The sequence below is a fragment of the Bos grunniens genome, chromosome 14, assembly GCF_055505025.1.
Source record: "Bos grunniens cultivar Pamir isolate PY7600 chromosome 14, Bosgru_T2T1.0, whole genome shotgun sequence".
Classification (NCBI taxonomy): Eukaryota; Metazoa; Chordata; class Mammalia; order Artiodactyla; family Bovidae; genus Bos; species Bos grunniens.
The window spans coordinates 55,284,145-55,302,892 of NC_141178.1; the positions used below are offsets into that span (position 1 = coordinate 55,284,145).

An 18,748-nucleotide genomic window follows, 5' to 3' on the forward strand; every position below is an offset into this window, starting at 1 on the left:
AGCAGACAGAGCTGTGGGTAACTCAGAACCTCCACTACAGTCACAAAGGATAAAAGAGAAATTCAGCACCACCCAGGGGTAAACAAAGTATGGGACCCTGTTAACAAGTGATTGGGGAGGAACTTTAATTTTCCCCATTTGGCAAGAAGGAAGCATATATAATTGTTCCTCTGGCTAGAAGAGGCTACTCTGCAATTTGAATCTAGGCCTGTTTCGCCCCAGAACCAAACTCTTCCCCACTGTACTCTGTAAACTGCCATTTACTAGTAATGAAGTCACAGGGGTTCAAGAATAAACTAGACTTTGAACTGTATGGCTGCTCTTGTGTTCTAATGAGATACTGGGCTACAGGAGTATTTTTTCTATGTATTTTGTAGTGTACGAGCCATTGCAAAATGAAGGGACAGAAAGTTCAGGTAAGGTATTGAGCTTCCTGCAAGTCAGCTCCCCTTGAATTTGTGAAAACGAGTATAACTTGTGGAACAAAGATGTAGTCAGAAATACAAGACATTCTTAAGTCACTAAGGAATTGGATCATGTTGATATATTTATCCTGTTTATGGTGCAAGGTTTATGTCCGCAGAGATAATGCCAACCTATTTTTAAAATCAATTGACTTTTAAATATTTATTTATGTTTTGACTGCACCAGGTCTTAGTTGCGGCATGTGGGATCTAGTTCCCTGACCAGGGATTGAACCCTGGGCCCCTCTGTGTTGGGAGCGCAGAGCCTTAGACACTGAACCACTAAAGACATCCCAGCCTATTGATGTATTCTTTGACTATAATTTAGAAATTAAAGTTGATATTCTAATGAATCTCTCTATAAGAAACCCCAATCTAAAAAGAGTCAAATTTAGGTCTCCAAACGAATATATTAAAGAACTTGTGAAAGTAGGTAAGATGTGCTTAATGTAAGATGTGCTTTAATTTTTTTTTTTTTTTAGATCATGCTGTAGATAATTCAAACACAATTTTAGAAGGTAAGTTAATTTAGTAGAAATCTGTTTACTTTTTATAAAAAGTTATATTCATTTCTTCAACAAGCATTTATCACACACTTACTATTTGCTGTCTTGACATTGCTCAGGGGCTCGGAGGATGAGAGTGAATAAGAGAGTTAGAATTCTGTTTTCACTGGGGGCTGGCACTCTAGTGACCAATGAGATGATAAAGTAAAGATTATGAGAAAGGCAGTGATGGAGATGAAATCAGGATTGTATAGTACAAAGTATCATATTAGGGTGAGGAGGGCTGCTCTAAGTAGGAGGAGGTGGTGTCATGAGAACGAGTTATCCATGGGCTGAAGTGGGTTGAAAGTTATGTCCTTTCAGTTGGAGAAAATATGTATGAGGCTTCTTTTTCCTTTTATCTAAAATATTTCCAACTGTTTTGAGCATTCTCACAAGTAGAAGCAAATTAATGCAAGAAGAAAAATGATTAAAATAGCTGCATAAATATTTTGAGTTTTAGAAAACGCTAATAAAATATTCTCTTTTCGACCAAAGCCTGTTACACAAAATCTTGAACAAAAGGAAAGATAACAATTTTATTTCTTGATAGTGTCTCAGTTAAGGTACTTCCTGCCCACCCACTGTGTTGTTAGGGATGAAGATACTAACATGTGATGTAATTTTATAGAGCCAATCAGATAAATATATCATTATACCATTGGGTCGTGAGGCTTACAGTTTCTTTAGTTGTAAGTGGGTTGATGTCTACAAAAAAAGGCTGGATGTTATAATTCATATCCATATTCTTGGCTAGTTTTAGAATAAGTTACCTTGAGTATTATTTTTCAAAAACGAGCTTATTAAGGATAGTGATACATTTTAAAGATTCTATTTGAATTTAATTTTTTGTATTGTTAACAAGAAACAAGATGCTTTAAATATCTTTCAACAGCTTTCCTATCAAGTCTGGTGCAAAATTGTGGTGAAAACTTGGGCTTTGGTTCATATCTCCTTTGCCAGACAGTAAGTTTTGAGGTTAGTCAGTTAGGCAGATAATGTTCTAAAGCCTGTGGTTCAGGAAAGTTGAGAAATATACAAACTTTTACAAAGTTGTAGCTCATTTTTCTTTATTGTGTTGGTGCAAAAACCTAATGCTTTATGATAAATTGCAATCAAACCCCCAAACAGTCTGTAAAAATAATCATGCCAACTTAAAGATCTGTAGTCTTGAAACGCTGGACAGCAATCTGTAATGGAGTGTTTTTTTATTTATTTTATTATTTATTTATAATTTCAGAACCGCACATGCCCCCTGCAGAGGAACAGCAAGAAGTACCACCAGGTATGGCGTTTCGTTACAAGTATTTCCTTTTTCTTTTTTGTTTAATTTAAAAGATGCTGTATGAAGAAAATTCTATGGAGAGTAGAATTCCTGAGAGAAGAGGATTAATTATACCTATCCTAAATTTAAAAGGAAAATTTTGTGTGTTTAGGTCAGTTGAGCCAAAGTAATGGGGAATACGCATCAGACAGAGTCTAGTACTTATTGGTTGAGCTAGAATTTGAGGAGTGTTCATGATCAAAACACTGTATGATTTTTGCTATCATAGATGGTGATAGTAGTAGAAGTTAGGTTGTGGGGTTTTTCCCTTGTTTTGATTGACAGGCTATCTGATGGAGGATGTGGAGTCAGACTTGCCTTCAGATGAAAATTGAACAGTACATATATTGGTGACATTGGTCCTCCCCACTGACCCGCACTGCCCATCTTCCCTAAAAGCATCCTTGCACCCCACATGGTCCAGACTATCTGGGACTTGTGAGTGAGTGCCCTGGAGTCCTTCCTACCAGCCCACTGTGTTACATCCATCACTCTGCTTTTCCCTCCCTTCCCCAACACATCCCTCTCATCATCATCGAGTTTAAAGAACAGGGACAGCATTTCAATCAAAGCCTATGCTTTCAAATGCCTTTTAGAGAAGACATTAACTATTCCTTTAATCAGAAATTAACATATAAACCTCTTATTCTCTAAGTGGGAAAAAATATTTTATTAAGTGAGGATTCGTCAACATCTCTTTCTCAAATGTATTTCCTCTTGTTCCTGTGTTTTATTTCCTTTTTTTTTTGTTTCTGTTTTATTTATTGGTTCAATTTTTACTCATATTTTTCATTTTATGCTTCATGTGAATTTTGTAGCGATGATGTGCACTAGGAGTATTGATTTTGGTAGAAATAATTGTGCCTGCCAAAATTGGTCGAAATACTCAATTTCAAGGGGAAAAAGCCTTTTCTAATCAAGGACTATTTTTAGTTATACCACCGCTCATATTTACTTATTTAATGGTTGGGTAGTTCTAAGTTTTGATAGTTGTTGTACGTTGTACATTTATAGTATGTATGACTCCTGAAGGAACTGCGTTGTTGGCATCATAACGTGAATGAGAAACAAAATCCATGGAGAAACTGACTTTTGACATGATAACCTCTGGGCATATGCGTATATTTTGTGTTTAGGAAAGATGCGGAGTCAGGACAGTTGGTGTCTCTGTCCTGCGTTTGTAGCTTCCTCTGTATTGCCGAGCAGTGGCTTCCTCTGTATTGCCGAGCAGTAGCTTCCTCTGTATTGCCGAGCAGTAGCTTCGTCTGTATTGCTGAGCAGTACATCAGTGTGCCTTGTTTCTCACCTGAGAATGCAGAGCAGGTTACTGAATTTGCATTTTGCTTACTCTGCATTCCTTTAAAGAAAGTTGTTTTATAAGTTTTCCTAAAAATAACGAGTGTCTACAGCACTTCTTCCTAGTTACAGTTGATATTTTTTTAATATCGACCTGACTTTAATGAAGGTATGAAATATAATATTATTTTCTGACCTAAAAGCTCTGTGCTTCTGTTTTGGTGTTTTATAAATGAGCCCCCAAATTTCCTTGGAACATAATTATAAAATACTAAGGAGTGGTTGTAGGGGTGAAGGGACTGGGGGCTGGAATAAGGTGCTGTTTTTTTTGATGAGATATTTAACAGCTGAAGCAAATGAAAATGAAGATTTGATTCATATGCATCCTTTCTGAGGATAGAATGAGATCCCAGTGAATGGTGGCTGTGGCTGTTACTATTTACTAATTAATTAGGTTGATATTGGGGCTTCCCTGGTGGCTCAGCCGGTAAAAAAATCTGCCTGCAATGCAGGAGACCTGGGTTCAATCCCTGGGTTGGAAAGGTCCCTTTGAGAAAGGGAAAGGCTACCCACTCCAGTATTCTAGCCTGGAGAATTCCATGGACTGAATAGCCCATGGGGTCGCAAAGAGTCGGACACGACTGAGCGACTTTCACTTTCACTTTCTTTCACTTTAGGTTGATATTTGAGGTGCATCAAGAGAAGCTGAATTCTGACAGACCTGCTCCAGAAGTTGTCACTTGTCATTTGGTGTCATAAAAATTTGAGTGATGCACTGCACGCTATAAGTTTGTCCTTTACCAAGGAGGATGTGAGGCGGAGAGTTAGCAGTAGTTACTTGTAATGATTGTACTGGGTTTGCTTATTTCCTGATATTTTCTTAGTCTTACTTTATGTTGCATCATTTAATTATTCAATCTTATGAAGGAATAATATTCATGAATTAGTTGCTGTTTTGTACAGTAAGGTGACTGCTTTTGCAGTAGTGTTGAATGACATATGTGATGCAGAAACTGTAGCAACAATTGTTGTGGGGCCTGTTACCTTACTACCTTTTAATCTTTAAAAATTTTTAATCCGTGGAAAACTCAGATTGAGGCTCTCTGCACAATGCTGGATATCAGTTCACTTTTTCCTGGCCCTCAGAATCCAATTGATGATTACTATGCTTTCTCTGATCTTTCTAAGACTAGGTTACGCAGTCCTAGAATAGCAAATTAAATTTCAAAACAATATTGATGGGACATAATAATCCCATGGGGCAGGAATTGTCTTGATTTACTATTGTATCTGGCTTCCCCCCAGGGGATAGAGAGTGCTGACTTTGGTTAAGCATCATGTGTGTCATGCACTTCTTGACACACACATGAATTAACTCCCTTAGTATTGTCAGTGGCCCCAGAGGTGAAATGCTCATATCTGCATTTTACAGATGAGAAAACTGAGGCATAGCAAGGCAGAGGAACCTGCCTGAAATCACAGAGTTGATAAATGCTAGAACTGAGTTTGATTCTTGTGTTCTGGCTCCAAGAGTTCACACTCTCAGCTTCTGTGCTCTAGAGGATTTCATAGAAATGAAGACCCAAGAACAGATGAGTTATGAGAGCTGGTTTGATGTGATAGAGATAGTGTGTCGTTAGGCATCTTTCAGAGAAGGCACTGGCACCCCACTCCAGTACTCTTGCCTGGAAAATCCCATGGATGGAGGAGCCTGGTAGGCTGCAGTCCATGGGGTTGCAAAGAGTCAGACACGACTGAGCGACTTCACTTTCACTTTTCACTTTCATGCATTGGAGAAAGAAATGGCAACCCACTCCAGTGTTCTTGCCTGGAAAATCCAATCCCAGGAACGGGGGAGCCTGGTGGGCTGCCATCTGTGGGGTTACACAGAGTCGGACACGACTGACGCGACTTAGCAGTAGGCATGTTTGTCTTAGTATGCATTAGCCTTTCACTTAAGACTCAGAAATGTTGAAGATTAATTATGATTCATTGTGGAAAAGTAAGCTGTCCAATAGCTTAAATTTTTCCGTCTTTTGTTTATATTGATAAATCCATAAGTGCTTTGCTGGCATCCTTTTGGAAAGGAAGTAAAAAGTCAATCTGAAAAATTGATCATGCTCATGTTAGAAGTCAGTCATTTTTAATATCACATTAAAAAAAAATTGATTTTGGAACCTGTGCTCCCTTAGTGGGTTTTCACCTTGTCCTCAAAGTCATATTTTTACTTGATGTCACACAGCCTATTTCTAGCAATCTGAATGCATAACTATACATAGCGTGGGGGCTTCCATGGTGGTCCAGTGCTTAAGACTTCACCTTCCAATGCAGAGGGTGTGGGTTTGATACCTGGTTGGGGAGCTAAGATCTCACATACATCAGAGCCAAAAAACAAGAATATAAAACAAAAACAATATTGTAACAGAATTCAATAAAGACTTTTAAAATGATCCACATAAAGAAAAAAATATTAAAAAAAAACTATACATAGCACAAATTGAATGACTTAAGAACAAATCAGTTAGGAAGTTCACCAGCATAATACTCCCTGCCTTACAATACTTTAAGACCATTTGACTAATTTGTTCCTTTAACAATTTTTCTGTCATGCCATGGAAAAGACCATGATGCTGGAAAAGATGGAGGGCAGAAGGTGAAGGGGGCAACAGGATGAGATGGTTGGTTGGCATCACTGACTCAATGGACATGAGTTTGAGCAAATTCTGGGAGATGGTGAAGGACAGGGAAGCCTGGCGTGCTGCAGTCCATGGGGCCACAATGAGTCAGACACAGCTGCATAACTGAACAACAACAATGCCGGGAAAAATGTTTATCTTACGTTTTGTGATGATAATTGTGCTATCTGAAATGAAGATGTGTGAACATCAATGTTTCTGGCTGAATCTGCTGCTCTTTTCTCTCTGAAGATGGAGATGACATTTGTAACTCATCCACATTTGAATATTCTCTCAGGGGGGCTGATTTCACTGTTGCCTCTGTCCAGAGCTGTCACTCATGCCCACCTTGTCATCAAGCATTTTCTAATTGGATCAATAAGACCCACAACCAGCTTTAGGCTGGCAGCTCTAAAGGTCTTAGCTTATGGTAATAAGAACCTAATATGCATATTATTGTTAGTGATTTGATCTTTCATTTATTCAAGAAATATATATTAAATAGCTCCTATGGTACAGGCTCAGGCCTTCCAGGTGACTCAGTGGGTAAAGAATCCATCTACCTGAGACACAGAAGACTTAGGTTCAATCTCCTGGTTGGGAAGATCCCCTGGAGGAGGGCACGGCAACCCACTCCAGTATTCTTGCCTGGAGAATCCCCATGGACAGCGGAGTCTGGCAGGCTACAGTCCATAGGGTCACAAAAGAGTCGGACATGACTGAAGCACACACACCTGCATGCATGCTACAGCTCTGCCCCAGACACACAGTGAAGAATGCAATCTCTGTCTGGTATCGATTCACAGACCTGTGGATGTGCTGCTGAGGACAGCAGCCAATATAGCATTAACCTCTCAGAGTGATACCCAGGCCAGCACCCAGAGGAGGGGGAACCAACCCAACTGTGGGGGCCAGGGGAGCAGAGCAGGAGGTCATGCTGGAGCTGAGCCTGGAGGAGCTGCCCAAAGTGAAGGAGCCAGCATGTGGAGGGGAGAGGGCACAAGTGCTTGAGACACAAGGACCAAGTCGGTGTGCCATGTACCGGCTAAGAAGACACAGTGGACAGGCAGGCAGCATTTCTCAGAGTGTCCCATAAATGATGTTTAAGAATTTGAATGTGGGCTTAGGGCTTCCCTGGTGGCTCAGACAGTAAAGAATCTGCCTGCAATACAGGAGACCCGAGTTCAATCCCTGGGTGGGGAAGATCCCCTGGAGAAGGGAATGACTACCCACTCCAGTATTCTTGCCTGGAGAAGTCCATGGATAGAGGAGCCTGGCGGGCTACAGTCCGTGGGGTTGCAAAGAGTCGGACATGACTGAGCAACTTTCACTAAAAATGCAAGAAAGTTGCTGAAAAACTTCAAGCTTAGGCGTTGCATGATCCGATCCATATTTGAACAGAGCAGTCCCACAAGGAGGTGGAGACCAGTCAGGGGACAGATATGTTCATCTAAGCACAAGTGGTGGGATCTGGGAATCGTGGCAGAGGTGCAGAGCAGGATGGATTCAAGGACCTTGGGGGTGCAGGTGATTGGTGGGAGACGGGCTGGTTAACGGGAAAAGTCTAGCTTGATTCCTTTGCTTCTGGCTTGAATGGATGAATGATGGAACTTTAGTGGAGATAAGGAAGGTGGGAGGAATGGAGAGGTGCAGAGACGACTGGCCTCTGGAGGTGCTGGGTTTGCAGCTGGGGCAACTACTACTTCTGGGGGGAAACCTGATTCAGATACTTTGGGGCATAGATTTGAGTCTTTCAAAATCGTGATTAAGCTTTTAGTTTATTTGCCTTTTTATCAGTGCTCATGTACTTTAAACAAGTTCCCATAGTCTCCAGGATTTTTGATTGCACAGGTTATAGAAATGCATATTCCTCACAGTCCAGCTAATGTTTAAACTCTAAGAGAACTCTTTTTTAAACTCTTTCTGGTGCGGTGTAATTTATACACAGGGAAGTACTCACCTGTTGATGATATAGTTTGATGAACTTGTACATGTCATATATTCTTACACCCACAACACAGAGTTCTTCCAGCCCCTGGAAAATCTTTCCCTCTTCTGCCCTCAGTAATGACCCCACCAAAGATGACTACTGTTCTGATTTTGTCATCATAGATGGATTTGTCTGCCTTTGAATTTGATTAAACAGAACCACAAGTCAACACATGCAAATATATATACACTTTTTTGGTGACTGCTTTCCATTGCTCACCATCATAGCTGTTTCATCCACATTGCTATGAAGAGTCATTGGTCTTATTATTATTATTGACTGTAAATGTATTCCATTTAAAAATTCTATCCTACATTGATGGCTGTAGTGAATGTTTCTAGTTTTGGTCTATTATGAAGAAATTTGCCATGAACATTCTTACACATTATACATGTCTTTTGGTGGAAAGATTCATTTCTTTTGGATATATAAAAGTATACCTATAATTTCCGGTTGCTTCTCATTAGCACCAAATAATTCTGCTTATGTAAAAATTTCTGGTTATACATACATGCACATATGTAGATAAATAGATAGGGAAGGAAGGAGGGAGAGAAGGAAGGCCTATAATACAGTTTTAGAAATCACATCAAAATTTGGTTGGGTCTTCATGTGCACAATCTCCTTTCTAACTTTAATTGTAACATAGATCATAACATAACGTAGCTATAATAGTAAAATAAATTTGATACTAAAGTTTGGAATAAGAAAATGTTTGTTGAAAGTAGGAATGAATTTTACTTCTTTTAAAATAGTATATACATTTTTATCAACCATTTATATCATCCATAACATGAAAAATTGATATAAGATTATAAGTAATGCATTTTAACTACAGCTTACAGTATCTTGTTGCTCCTTGAAAAATCCTCCCTATATTCGTGTTTCAAATACAATACTAGATTTTTCCCCCTCTGTTGCATTTCTTTTTAATACAGTGAAAACATTAATGGGAGAAAGAAATTGAATGTATTTCTCAAAAGACTGACATTCTTAAATTCAACTGTAATTCTCAGATGCTTGAAAGAACCTCAGGTTTTTATCAGCTTTGCAAGTAACCCTCCCAAGAACTACTCTAAGTAGTGAGTCATTTTTACCCAGTTGCCATTAAAAACAACAATACAAACGAAAATAGAACATTTACTTTCCATTGGTGGTTTTTTATAAGTAGAGTAAAAATGAAGCAGTTTCGCAATCTGTGTCTAGTTGGTCCTTTAATTTAGATTTCCCCTTATTTTTGCAGATACTTAAAGCTTCAGAAAGACTGCCCCTACTACCTACCACAAGAGGACCAGCTTAACCATACGCTCCAAAAGATGGCTGGGATAGATCTTGTGAAGTAATTTCTGAGCAGACCAAGATCTTTGGGAATGAACACTAAAGATGTTTTGAATGAACCATAGTCCACTGGCATTTTAGTGTTTTTCTTTTTTTTTTTTTTTAAGAAACAAAAATCACACGTATTGTTACATTCCTGCATGTCCTTTTCTGATAGCCTTAGTGGGTCCACTGGATTTTTCTTTTCCCTTTTGTGATGCAGCTTTTAGTCTTACCTGCATATATGTGTTTTTCAGACAGTAATTAATAACCATTGATGAGATAGCAGTACTTGTCATGGCAGGATTTTAATATATCTTATCAGTAATTAACACTATGTCAGCTGACTTGTGTACACTGCATGAAACATGAATTAAAGCCACTAAGAGTGCCTTGTCTTAGGGCTCTGAAAAACACTGATGGGATCATCATTAGCTGTGAAGATTTGAGTTGTATATATCTGCACTGATACCTTTATTAAAAAAATTGCTATATTCGAGTATTCAGGGTAAAACTCAACATTTGAGATTCCTGCAGCTTTTAGCTTGTTAATTAGAAAAAATTTAATATTTCAAAAAAAGTTTAAATTATCGTGGGTAATTTATTTTTCAGAAAAAAAGGGGGGACATTAAAATACTTGTTAGAATGTAGAGGAAAGGAACAGCCTGTTATATCATGCAAAAACGCTTTTCAGCACATTGGGGTGATTGTAGAATAGCTGTAATCCTCTTGGTATTTGTTTAAATCTTAGAAAATAACAGTTAGTGGTGCCTCATGTAAAAGTTGTTCTTCCTTTTGCTGGTAAAGTAACATGTACAACACTGATTCCTGCTCTGTGTATCAAGGAGACATTGCCTCTGGCTGAATGAAGCAGGGTTTGTGAAAAGTGCTCAGAAACCAGAAGTTCTCTGTGCTTTCACAGCTTTTGAGGCTTTTCCTTTCCACGCTGGAGACTTTCTTCTGTTTTTAATGTGGCTAGTGTGTGGCTCAGAAATGGCTGCTGTGATGAAAATGCTCATTTGTTAGGAAAAAGAGGTAGCTACATTCTCATTTTGAAAGGACCATGAGCTATTTAAAAAAAAAAACCTAAGATGTGGTTTTATTTACATGTCAGGGGAGCTCTTGATCACGTTCACATTGTTTTAAGATAAAGCGATTTTTTTTTTCCTGCTTTTAGGGTTAAAATCAAAGAAATTTTATATTTTTATCATTAGAGGTCACTATAGTGTAATAAGGTATGCTGAACCGTAGTGTTAGTGAAGCCCAAAGTAATACATAGTAAAAGAGCAATAATTTTCTGAAGCTGTGATCTGGGTAATACAGAGTTGCTACTCAAAAATCTAATAAAGCTCTTACTTCGTATTGTAAATTATAGAACACTACTTTTTAATAAAGCCATATTTTTTTAGAGAAACAGGAGTGACATAGAACTGATAAATGCATAAGATAAATTTCGCTGGATTTTTGTATATAATCATCTCTAGAACTCTGAACACTGAGAATTCATTATGCTGTGGTCATTATTCAGATACTTTCTAATTCCAAATATCTTGATGGATGAGCCTTGTCTTTACAAATATATGCCAAGCTGGGAAACATCAATGGATTTTCTAGAAATAATGTAAACATCTTCTGTTTAATGTTATTTGAGTGCAATAAAATACAGAAGAATTCTTCTCTGTATTGTCATTATTTTAGAGTATATATTTTTTTGTTTTGTCCCATAACAACATCAGTTCATTTTATACTTTCTAATATTTCAGGGTATTCTAGCACTTTTGGTGACTAAAATCACGAAGGAGTACATTCAACCTCTTTCTTTACTTATTTCTAGTAGGTAGTGTTTATTTCGTTTAATATTCACTACGATGCTACAATCTGAGGGGCAGAATTCGGATGAAATAGTCCCTGCATCATGCTGTGTTGGTTTTTGTCCTGCACCTAGAAGTTCTGATAAGTCCCTGGCGAGGTCACTCATTCACCTGCACACTCTGGTCCTCCGTGACTATCACTTGGTGAGGATTAGCCTTCAGCCTGTTTGAGAGAACCTAGGAGTTTGAGTGACTGGAAGGGTAGCAAAAGGTACCGAAGATTCTCTTCTGATCTTCATTCTCTGGGCAGTCAAGGAGAATGAGACACAAAGGGACGAAGCTTCTGGGATTTTAGAAAGTGTTGTTTTTTCCTCCAAGGCCCTCAGAAGAAACAGAAAAATCCTTTATGGTTAAGCAGGCCCGTTTTGCTGCACTGGCGATGCTAAGTGCTGAGTTAGGGAGTCGGGGCTCCAGGCACCTGGGTGTTATTACTGTGCTTACAGATGAAGAGACTGAGGGTCAGAGAGGCTGCAAGGCCTGCCAGTCAAGGTCATTCACAGCCTAGAGTCCAGAGTGTACAGGTGGGCACCTAGTGGAAGGTGGAAACAATTAGGGGGCGACCAAGAGCAAGCAGAGAGAGGGCAGTCAGGTAACGGAGGAGTAAGAATCCAGGTGATGTCGTGATAGGATCTGACTGGGGAAGTGCTAGTGGAGAGAGGACAGGGGCCTTGTGACTTAGACAGGACCTGGTCAGGGAGAGGCAGAGCCCCATGGCTGGGTCTTGGAGCAGGGAGAATAGATGCCAGTGTGACTAGGAGCTCAGGACACACAGACCTGGGTGGAGACTAGCTGTGCCCACAAGAATTGGCCGGTAGGCAAATTAGCACAGTAGCTGGAATGATAGGGTTCAAAATAATTGAATATACAAAAATGATTTTTTCTTAATGGTTGTATGACAGTTTTTAAAAGATGAAGATACTGTTCTCTTTAGTAAGGTTTTCTTTAATAAAATAATGTTGAAAGAGTTAGCACCATTAGAAAACATGTAGTTTATGTTTCTTTGGGGCTGTGTATTAAGACTTAAATCTGAGTTACTGGTAAGCTTGTACTTCTGTCATTTTCTGGGTTGGACTAAGCGTAGAGTATGGACCACCCACTATTGGAATATGCAAAGTGTGCTATTGTAGAGTGTGGCCTTCTGAATAGTTCTTAACTGTTCTGCAACTCTTGGCAATATTCCGTAGCCTCTCTAAGCCATTTTTCTTATCTATGGAATTAAAACTACTTTTCAGAGTTAAATGGGATAATCTTCATTAAGTGTTGAGAGCAACGCCTGGCATCTAGTTAAGTGTTATCAATCATTTTCCTTTTTGGCACGCTGAGGGCCATTTGAATTTTCCCTGGGAAGCCCCAGGTACAAACTGTTGCTGCTGCTGCTGCTAAGTCACTTCAGTCGTGTCCAACTCTGTGTGACCCCATAGACAGCAGCCCACCAGGCTCCCCCGTCCCTGGGATTCTCCAGGCAAGAACACTGGAGTGGGTTGCCATTTCCTTCTCCAATGCATGAAAGTGAAAAGTGAAAGTGAAGTCGCTCGGTCGTGTCTGACCCTCAGTGACCCCATGGACTGCAGCCCACCAGGCTCCTCCATCCATGGGATTTTCCAGGCAAGAGTACTAGAGTGGGGTGCCATTGCCTTCTCCGGTACAAAGACTAAAGAATAGCAAAGTCATACTGTATTATATTGTGCAGAATGCTAGTGAGGTAAGCTGAAGCTCTTTGAGAACTTTACCTAAGTTAAATTTAAGCACTGAAAACCCCAGAGGTGAAAATCCCCTACTCTGTGTATTTTCCACACCCAAGCTCCTGGCTCAGATCTCAACTTGCTGAAGCAGTGGTATTAGAAGGGGACAGAACCTAGGGCTTTTGCCCTGGGATTGGAACATCTGGGCTAGGCCTTCTTAGTTCACCTCTTGTCATCCTAGGTAACTGCAGACAGGAGGAAAAAAGATGATGACCCTGGTTCCAGGGCGCACACCTGGCCAGGGGCCTCCCACACCTTTTTAAATGGTGATCAGTTCTGAACTTCCCCAGTGGTCCAGTGGTTAAGACTTTGCCTTCCAATGAAGGGGTATTTGTTCAATATCTGGTCAGGGCGCTGAGGTCCCACATGCTTCTTAGCCAAAAAGCCAAATAAAACAAAAGCAATATTGTAACAATTTCAATAAAGACTTTAAAAATGGTCCATGTCAAAAAACAAACAAACAAACCTAAAAAAAGATGACCAATTCAATCCACTCTTCCTTCCTTGGTTTCCCTGGGGGCGGGAAGATTTGTGGACAGCTCTAAAATCTTCATGACCAGCACCCACTAGTTTTCTATAGTCAACTGAGAAACGCATTTTATGCTTGATTTGTCTAAATTACACTAGCCATATGCCAGGTAACAGATTATTGGAGGGGTGGACACTCCCAGCCTTCCTGCACACATTGCTGGTGCCACAGAAAGAGATATCCTTGGAAATTGAGATTTTTTGATACTTCTCTTCTATCTTGTATCCCTGATACCTACAAGAGTTGTTCAGTCACATCTGACTCTGCAACCCCATGGACTGTAGCGTGTCAAGCTTCCCTGTCCTTCACTATCTCCCGGAGTTTACTCAAACTCAAGAGTACATCCTACTAAATGACGCACTGCCTAACCTTATGATGGTGGTGGTTTTGTCACTAAGTCGTGTCTGACTCTTTCAACCCTATGGGCTGTAGCCCACCAGGCTCCTCTGTCCATGGGATTTCCTGGGCAAGAATACTGGAGTGGGTTGCCATTTCCTTCCCCAGGGTATATTCCAGACCCAGGGATCAAACCCCGGTCTCCTGCATTGAAGGCAGATTCTTTACTGAGCCACCAGGGAAGCCCTTTATGACAAGGGTACAGTTAATAAGGTCAGAAATTCTAGAATGTTCAACAGAGATTAGCACTGACCAGGAAATGTGTGGCAGCCAACATTTTTTTTAAGATATTTTTGATGTGGACCATTTTTTAAAAGCCTTTATTGAATTTGTTGCAGTATTGATTCTGTTTAGTGTATTTTATGGTTTTTTGGCTGTGAGGCATGTGGGATCTTAGCCTGCCCACCAGGGATCAAACCCGCACTTCCTACACTGGTAGGTGAAGCCTTGACCACTGGATCACTAGCCAACTTTTTAAAACCCTCCCTTTGCAAAGTCAAGACCTGTACTTCTTTTTCCCTTTCAACAAAATTAGAGACTGGCATGGGGAAAAGAATGTCTATTTTGGAGTCAAATACACCACTGACCTTGATTACTTAGACCCCTACCTTGTCAAGCTTCAGCCTCCTCCTCTGCATGAAGAAGGAGCTCAGAACTACTGCAGAGGGTTGTTTAGTTGCTCAGTCCTATCTGACACTTTTGTGACCCCACAGACTGTAGCCCGCCAGGCTCCTCTGTCGATGGGATTTCCTGGGCAAGAATACTGGAGTGGGTTGCCATTTCTTTGCCCATCTGCAGAGGATGTTAGGAGGCAAAAGATGTGTCTTGTGCTTGGCACCAAGCCTGGCACACTTTGGGTCGGTTTGCTTCCTCTCCTCTGGGGGTCTCAAAGGAGAAACACGTGACTGATACAAAGTCCTCTCCTTGCATCAGGAGCCTCGGATTCACCTCTTGCCTCCAAAAATTGAAATGTTTTCTATGAATGAATATGGGAAACTAGGGATCAAGAAATTGAATGATGTTGCCTGCACCCCTGAACCCAACCTGCATGGTACCCACACTCTCTCACGTCTACTCTGGGGAAATAATGGAATCTAATTTTTTTCATCAGACTACTAAACTCTGCCCCATCCCCACTGCAACTCAACAGTACACATGTGTACCTAGAAATTCTCAAAGACTAGGTAAATACCTACGGGGACTGAAATTGACTGGTCTACCTCTAACTGTGCTGTGTCACACCTGGGCTCAGTGTGGGCACCCCTGTGGGTCACCTGTGGATATAGGAAGTCCTTGAGGAGTCAGGTTAGTGTTCTCAGTAGGATGGCATGCTACAGTTCTTTAAAGCACACAGTCCCTGTTATAAAGCGGTATAGGCTTTAAGAGACAATAAAGCTATTGAATCAGCTTTGAGTGAGTCTTCTCTGTACTCAGTTTGTACCCACAGAGGCATTTATTATTGGTGGAGATGGCCCCCATCACCCCTTATGTAGACCAGGAACACAGCCTGGCACCCAAAACCTGCTTACTGCTTGGTGATTTTTATAAGTAATTCAAATTCTTAATATTTTATAATAAATTACATACGTAAAGAATTTAAGATTTAGGAAAATTGAATTGTTAGCCCAGAATTTTTTAAATTGAAGTATAATTAATTTATAATATTGCGTTAGTTTCAGTGATGTATCTCTTATCAGTGACTCTATCACTTATCACAAAGTGATAGAGTCATATGTATATACTCAGTCATATATATATAATTCTTTTCTATTGTACATTATTACAAGATACTGAATATAGTTCCCTGTGCTATACAGTAGGTCCTTATTGTTTGTCTATTTTATATATAATAGTGTGTATCTCTTAATCCCAGAAATATTATGAATTGAACTCATTTGAAGATAGTCCTATAATTTGAGACTTTGAATTGTGACTCTCACAATATTTATTTTGTTTTGTCTTTACCTTTCAGAAACAAATAAGAAAGCAGATGAGCCAGGAAAAAAAGGAAAAGGTGAGATTGTTAAAATCAACAGCCTTTCAAATACACATAAGGAGAAGTTATACTATCGGTGAATAATGTGATCTTATTTTCTGCACTAGTCAAAATAAATTGCCAGTGTGTTTATTATTTCAGTGGTTTTATCAACAGACATTAACGTTCTACATAAACATTAAGAGCTAAAGCTCTGGAAAGACATTAGCATCTAATGCTAGTTTTGCTGTTCATTCTATATACGTCTTGAGAATTACCCAACCTCTGTGCTTCAGTTTCTTCTTCTGTGATATAGGAATCATAAGAACAGTACCAACTTCCAGAAACCATGAGACTGTTGTTCCCACAATAGTAATTAAGTGAAAATATATGTAAAGTGCTTAAAGCAGAGTCTAGCACAGGGAAAGCACAAAGGAAATGTTAATTATTACTGTCACCTTTGTTGACAGCTGTTCTAAGTACAAAGATTATTCAAATATATTCTTTTTTCACGGGACTTTGAACTGTTTGAAAGAAAGTCATGCAAATGTTTACATCTGTAAAGAAAATATCATCTCTGCCTTCCAAGAGCTTATTATAGAGGCACTCTAATAAATTTAAGGAACCAGTAGAATTTTAATTCAAAGTTCACAAAGGTTGCTAAACATAGAGTGAGGAGCTATTTTTTAAAGTTAAATTTATAAACATTATATGGATGGTCACAGAGTAGCAGTTATATTTTTAGTATCATTTGAATGGTAAAATCATCAATGATTAAACATTATTGGAGTTTCAGAAATGGCTTTAACTCTTAGTGATAAAAGCAGTGTTTACATTTAAAAGATACAGTTCACGTAAGAGCGAAGATCTTACTTACTCAGTAGGTAAACAGTACTTGACTGTATGAAGTTGCTGGCTTTTGGCCATTATTTCATAGCCCTTAGGCATTTATTTTGCCTGGATAATCCCAGGGATGGGGGAGCCTGGTGGACTGCTGTCTGTGGAATCGCACAGAGTCGGACACGACTGAAGCGACTTAGCAGCAGCAGCAGCAGCAGCAGCAGGCATTTATTTAGCTCATGCATTTTTTTCTGACTGTTTTTAATTTTTTATTAAAGTAATATACAGATCTAAGTTTTAAATTAAAATATAGTTTATTTACAATGTGTTCATTTCTGCTGCACAGCAAAGTAATTCAATTATACATACATATACATTGCTTTTTTAAAAAATATTTTTTTCCATTATGGTGTATCATAGGTTATTGAATATAGTTCTTTGTGCTACACAGTTAGTGCCTTATTGTTTATCCATTCTATTTATAAAAACTTACATCTACTAACCACAGCGTCTCACTCCATCCCTTCCCCACCCCACGTCCCCTTGGCAACCGCAAGTCTGTTCTCTGTGGCCGTGAGTCTGTTTCTGTTCCATAGATAGTTTCGTTTGTGTCATATTTTAAATTCCACATATGAGTGATATCAAATGTTATTTGATAACAACATTTTCAACAATAAATTTAAGAAGCCAGTAGCATTTTAATTCAGCGTTCACAAAGGTTGCTAAACGTAGAGTGGGGAGTACAAAGATTATTCAAACATGTTCTTTTCTCACTTTTACATTTCTTTACAGATGTAAATATTTGCATGTCTTTCTTTCTAACAATCCAGAGTCCTGTGAAAAAGGCTGGATAGTACTCAATTGTATACATGCACCACATCTTCTTTATCCATTTATCTGTCAATGGACATTTCCCCCTACGCGTTTCTAAATAATGTCTGAATTCTGCAGTTTTCTCCTCTATGTTGGAAACTGTTGGCTGCCTTTTCTATGTAGATGACTGGGCTTCTATTCACACAAGCTCTCCACACTGCCTTACCTCCCAATCTTGTACTAAGTCCATGACTTACTTACTCTCTCTACTGTTTGCTGTTGCCCAGCCTCCTTAGGTAGTTGCCCCTGTTTCCCTGACCATCCTGCGTTGAAGGTCCTAAAATCAGTCCTCAGAGCATTTCTCCATCTACACACACTCCCTTGATGATTCCACCTGATCTCACGGCTTTAAATGTCTTTATGCCAAAGGCAACTGCTTTAACTGTAGCCCAGGTCCCTACCTGAACTCTCAACAAGTATGTCCACCTGTCTACCTGATGGAGACCTGATGGCTACCTGATGCCGTTGGTGGATATCTAATAATCGCATCAAACTTAATAAGTGTAAAATGGAACTCCTGACCTTCCCCTGAAAACACACTGCTCCTACAAATCTCTCTTTCCTGCCTCCCTGTCATTCCATCAGCAAACCCTGTCCATTCTCTCTTCCGAGCTTCTTCCTGCCACCTTCTCTCTCTACCACCATCTCTTGCCTGATGACTCCACTTACTTCCTAACTGATCTTCCTTTGTCTCTATCCTCTTTCTCAATTCAGTAGCCACGGTGACCCTTTTGAACATTCTTTGCATGCTAAGTCACTTCAGTCGTGTCCAACTCTTTGCGACCTTATAGACTGTAGCCTGCCAGGTTCCCCTGTCCATGGGATTCTTCAGTCAAGAATACTGGAGTGAGTTGCCATTCCCTTCTCCCGGGGATCTTCCCAACCCAGGCATGGAAGCCACATCTCTTAAG

General features: G+C 39.6%; 1 protein-coding gene across 10 annotated transcripts in view; it reads left to right on the plus strand.

Annotated features, from left to right (window-relative positions):
- The window catches only part of ASPH (aspartate beta-hydroxylase), a 204,228-nt gene that overhangs the window by 77,671 nt on the left and 107,809 nt on the right, over positions 1–18,748 (plus strand). For 7 of the 10 annotated variants that reach the window (XM_086336861.1, XM_086336865.1, XM_086336863.1 and 4 more), the window contains 4 exons: positions 378–416; positions 947–982; positions 2,250–2,294; positions 16,122–16,163. In XM_086336861.1, coding sequence (XP_086192987.1) covers positions 378–416; positions 947–982; positions 2,250–2,294; positions 16,122–16,163 — 162 coding nt within the window. The remainder of the gene's footprint in view (positions 1–377; positions 417–946; positions 983–2,249; positions 2,295–16,121; positions 16,164–18,748) is intronic. The other 3 variants (XM_086336862.1, XM_086336869.1, XM_086336870.1) reach the window with 1 other exon arrangement.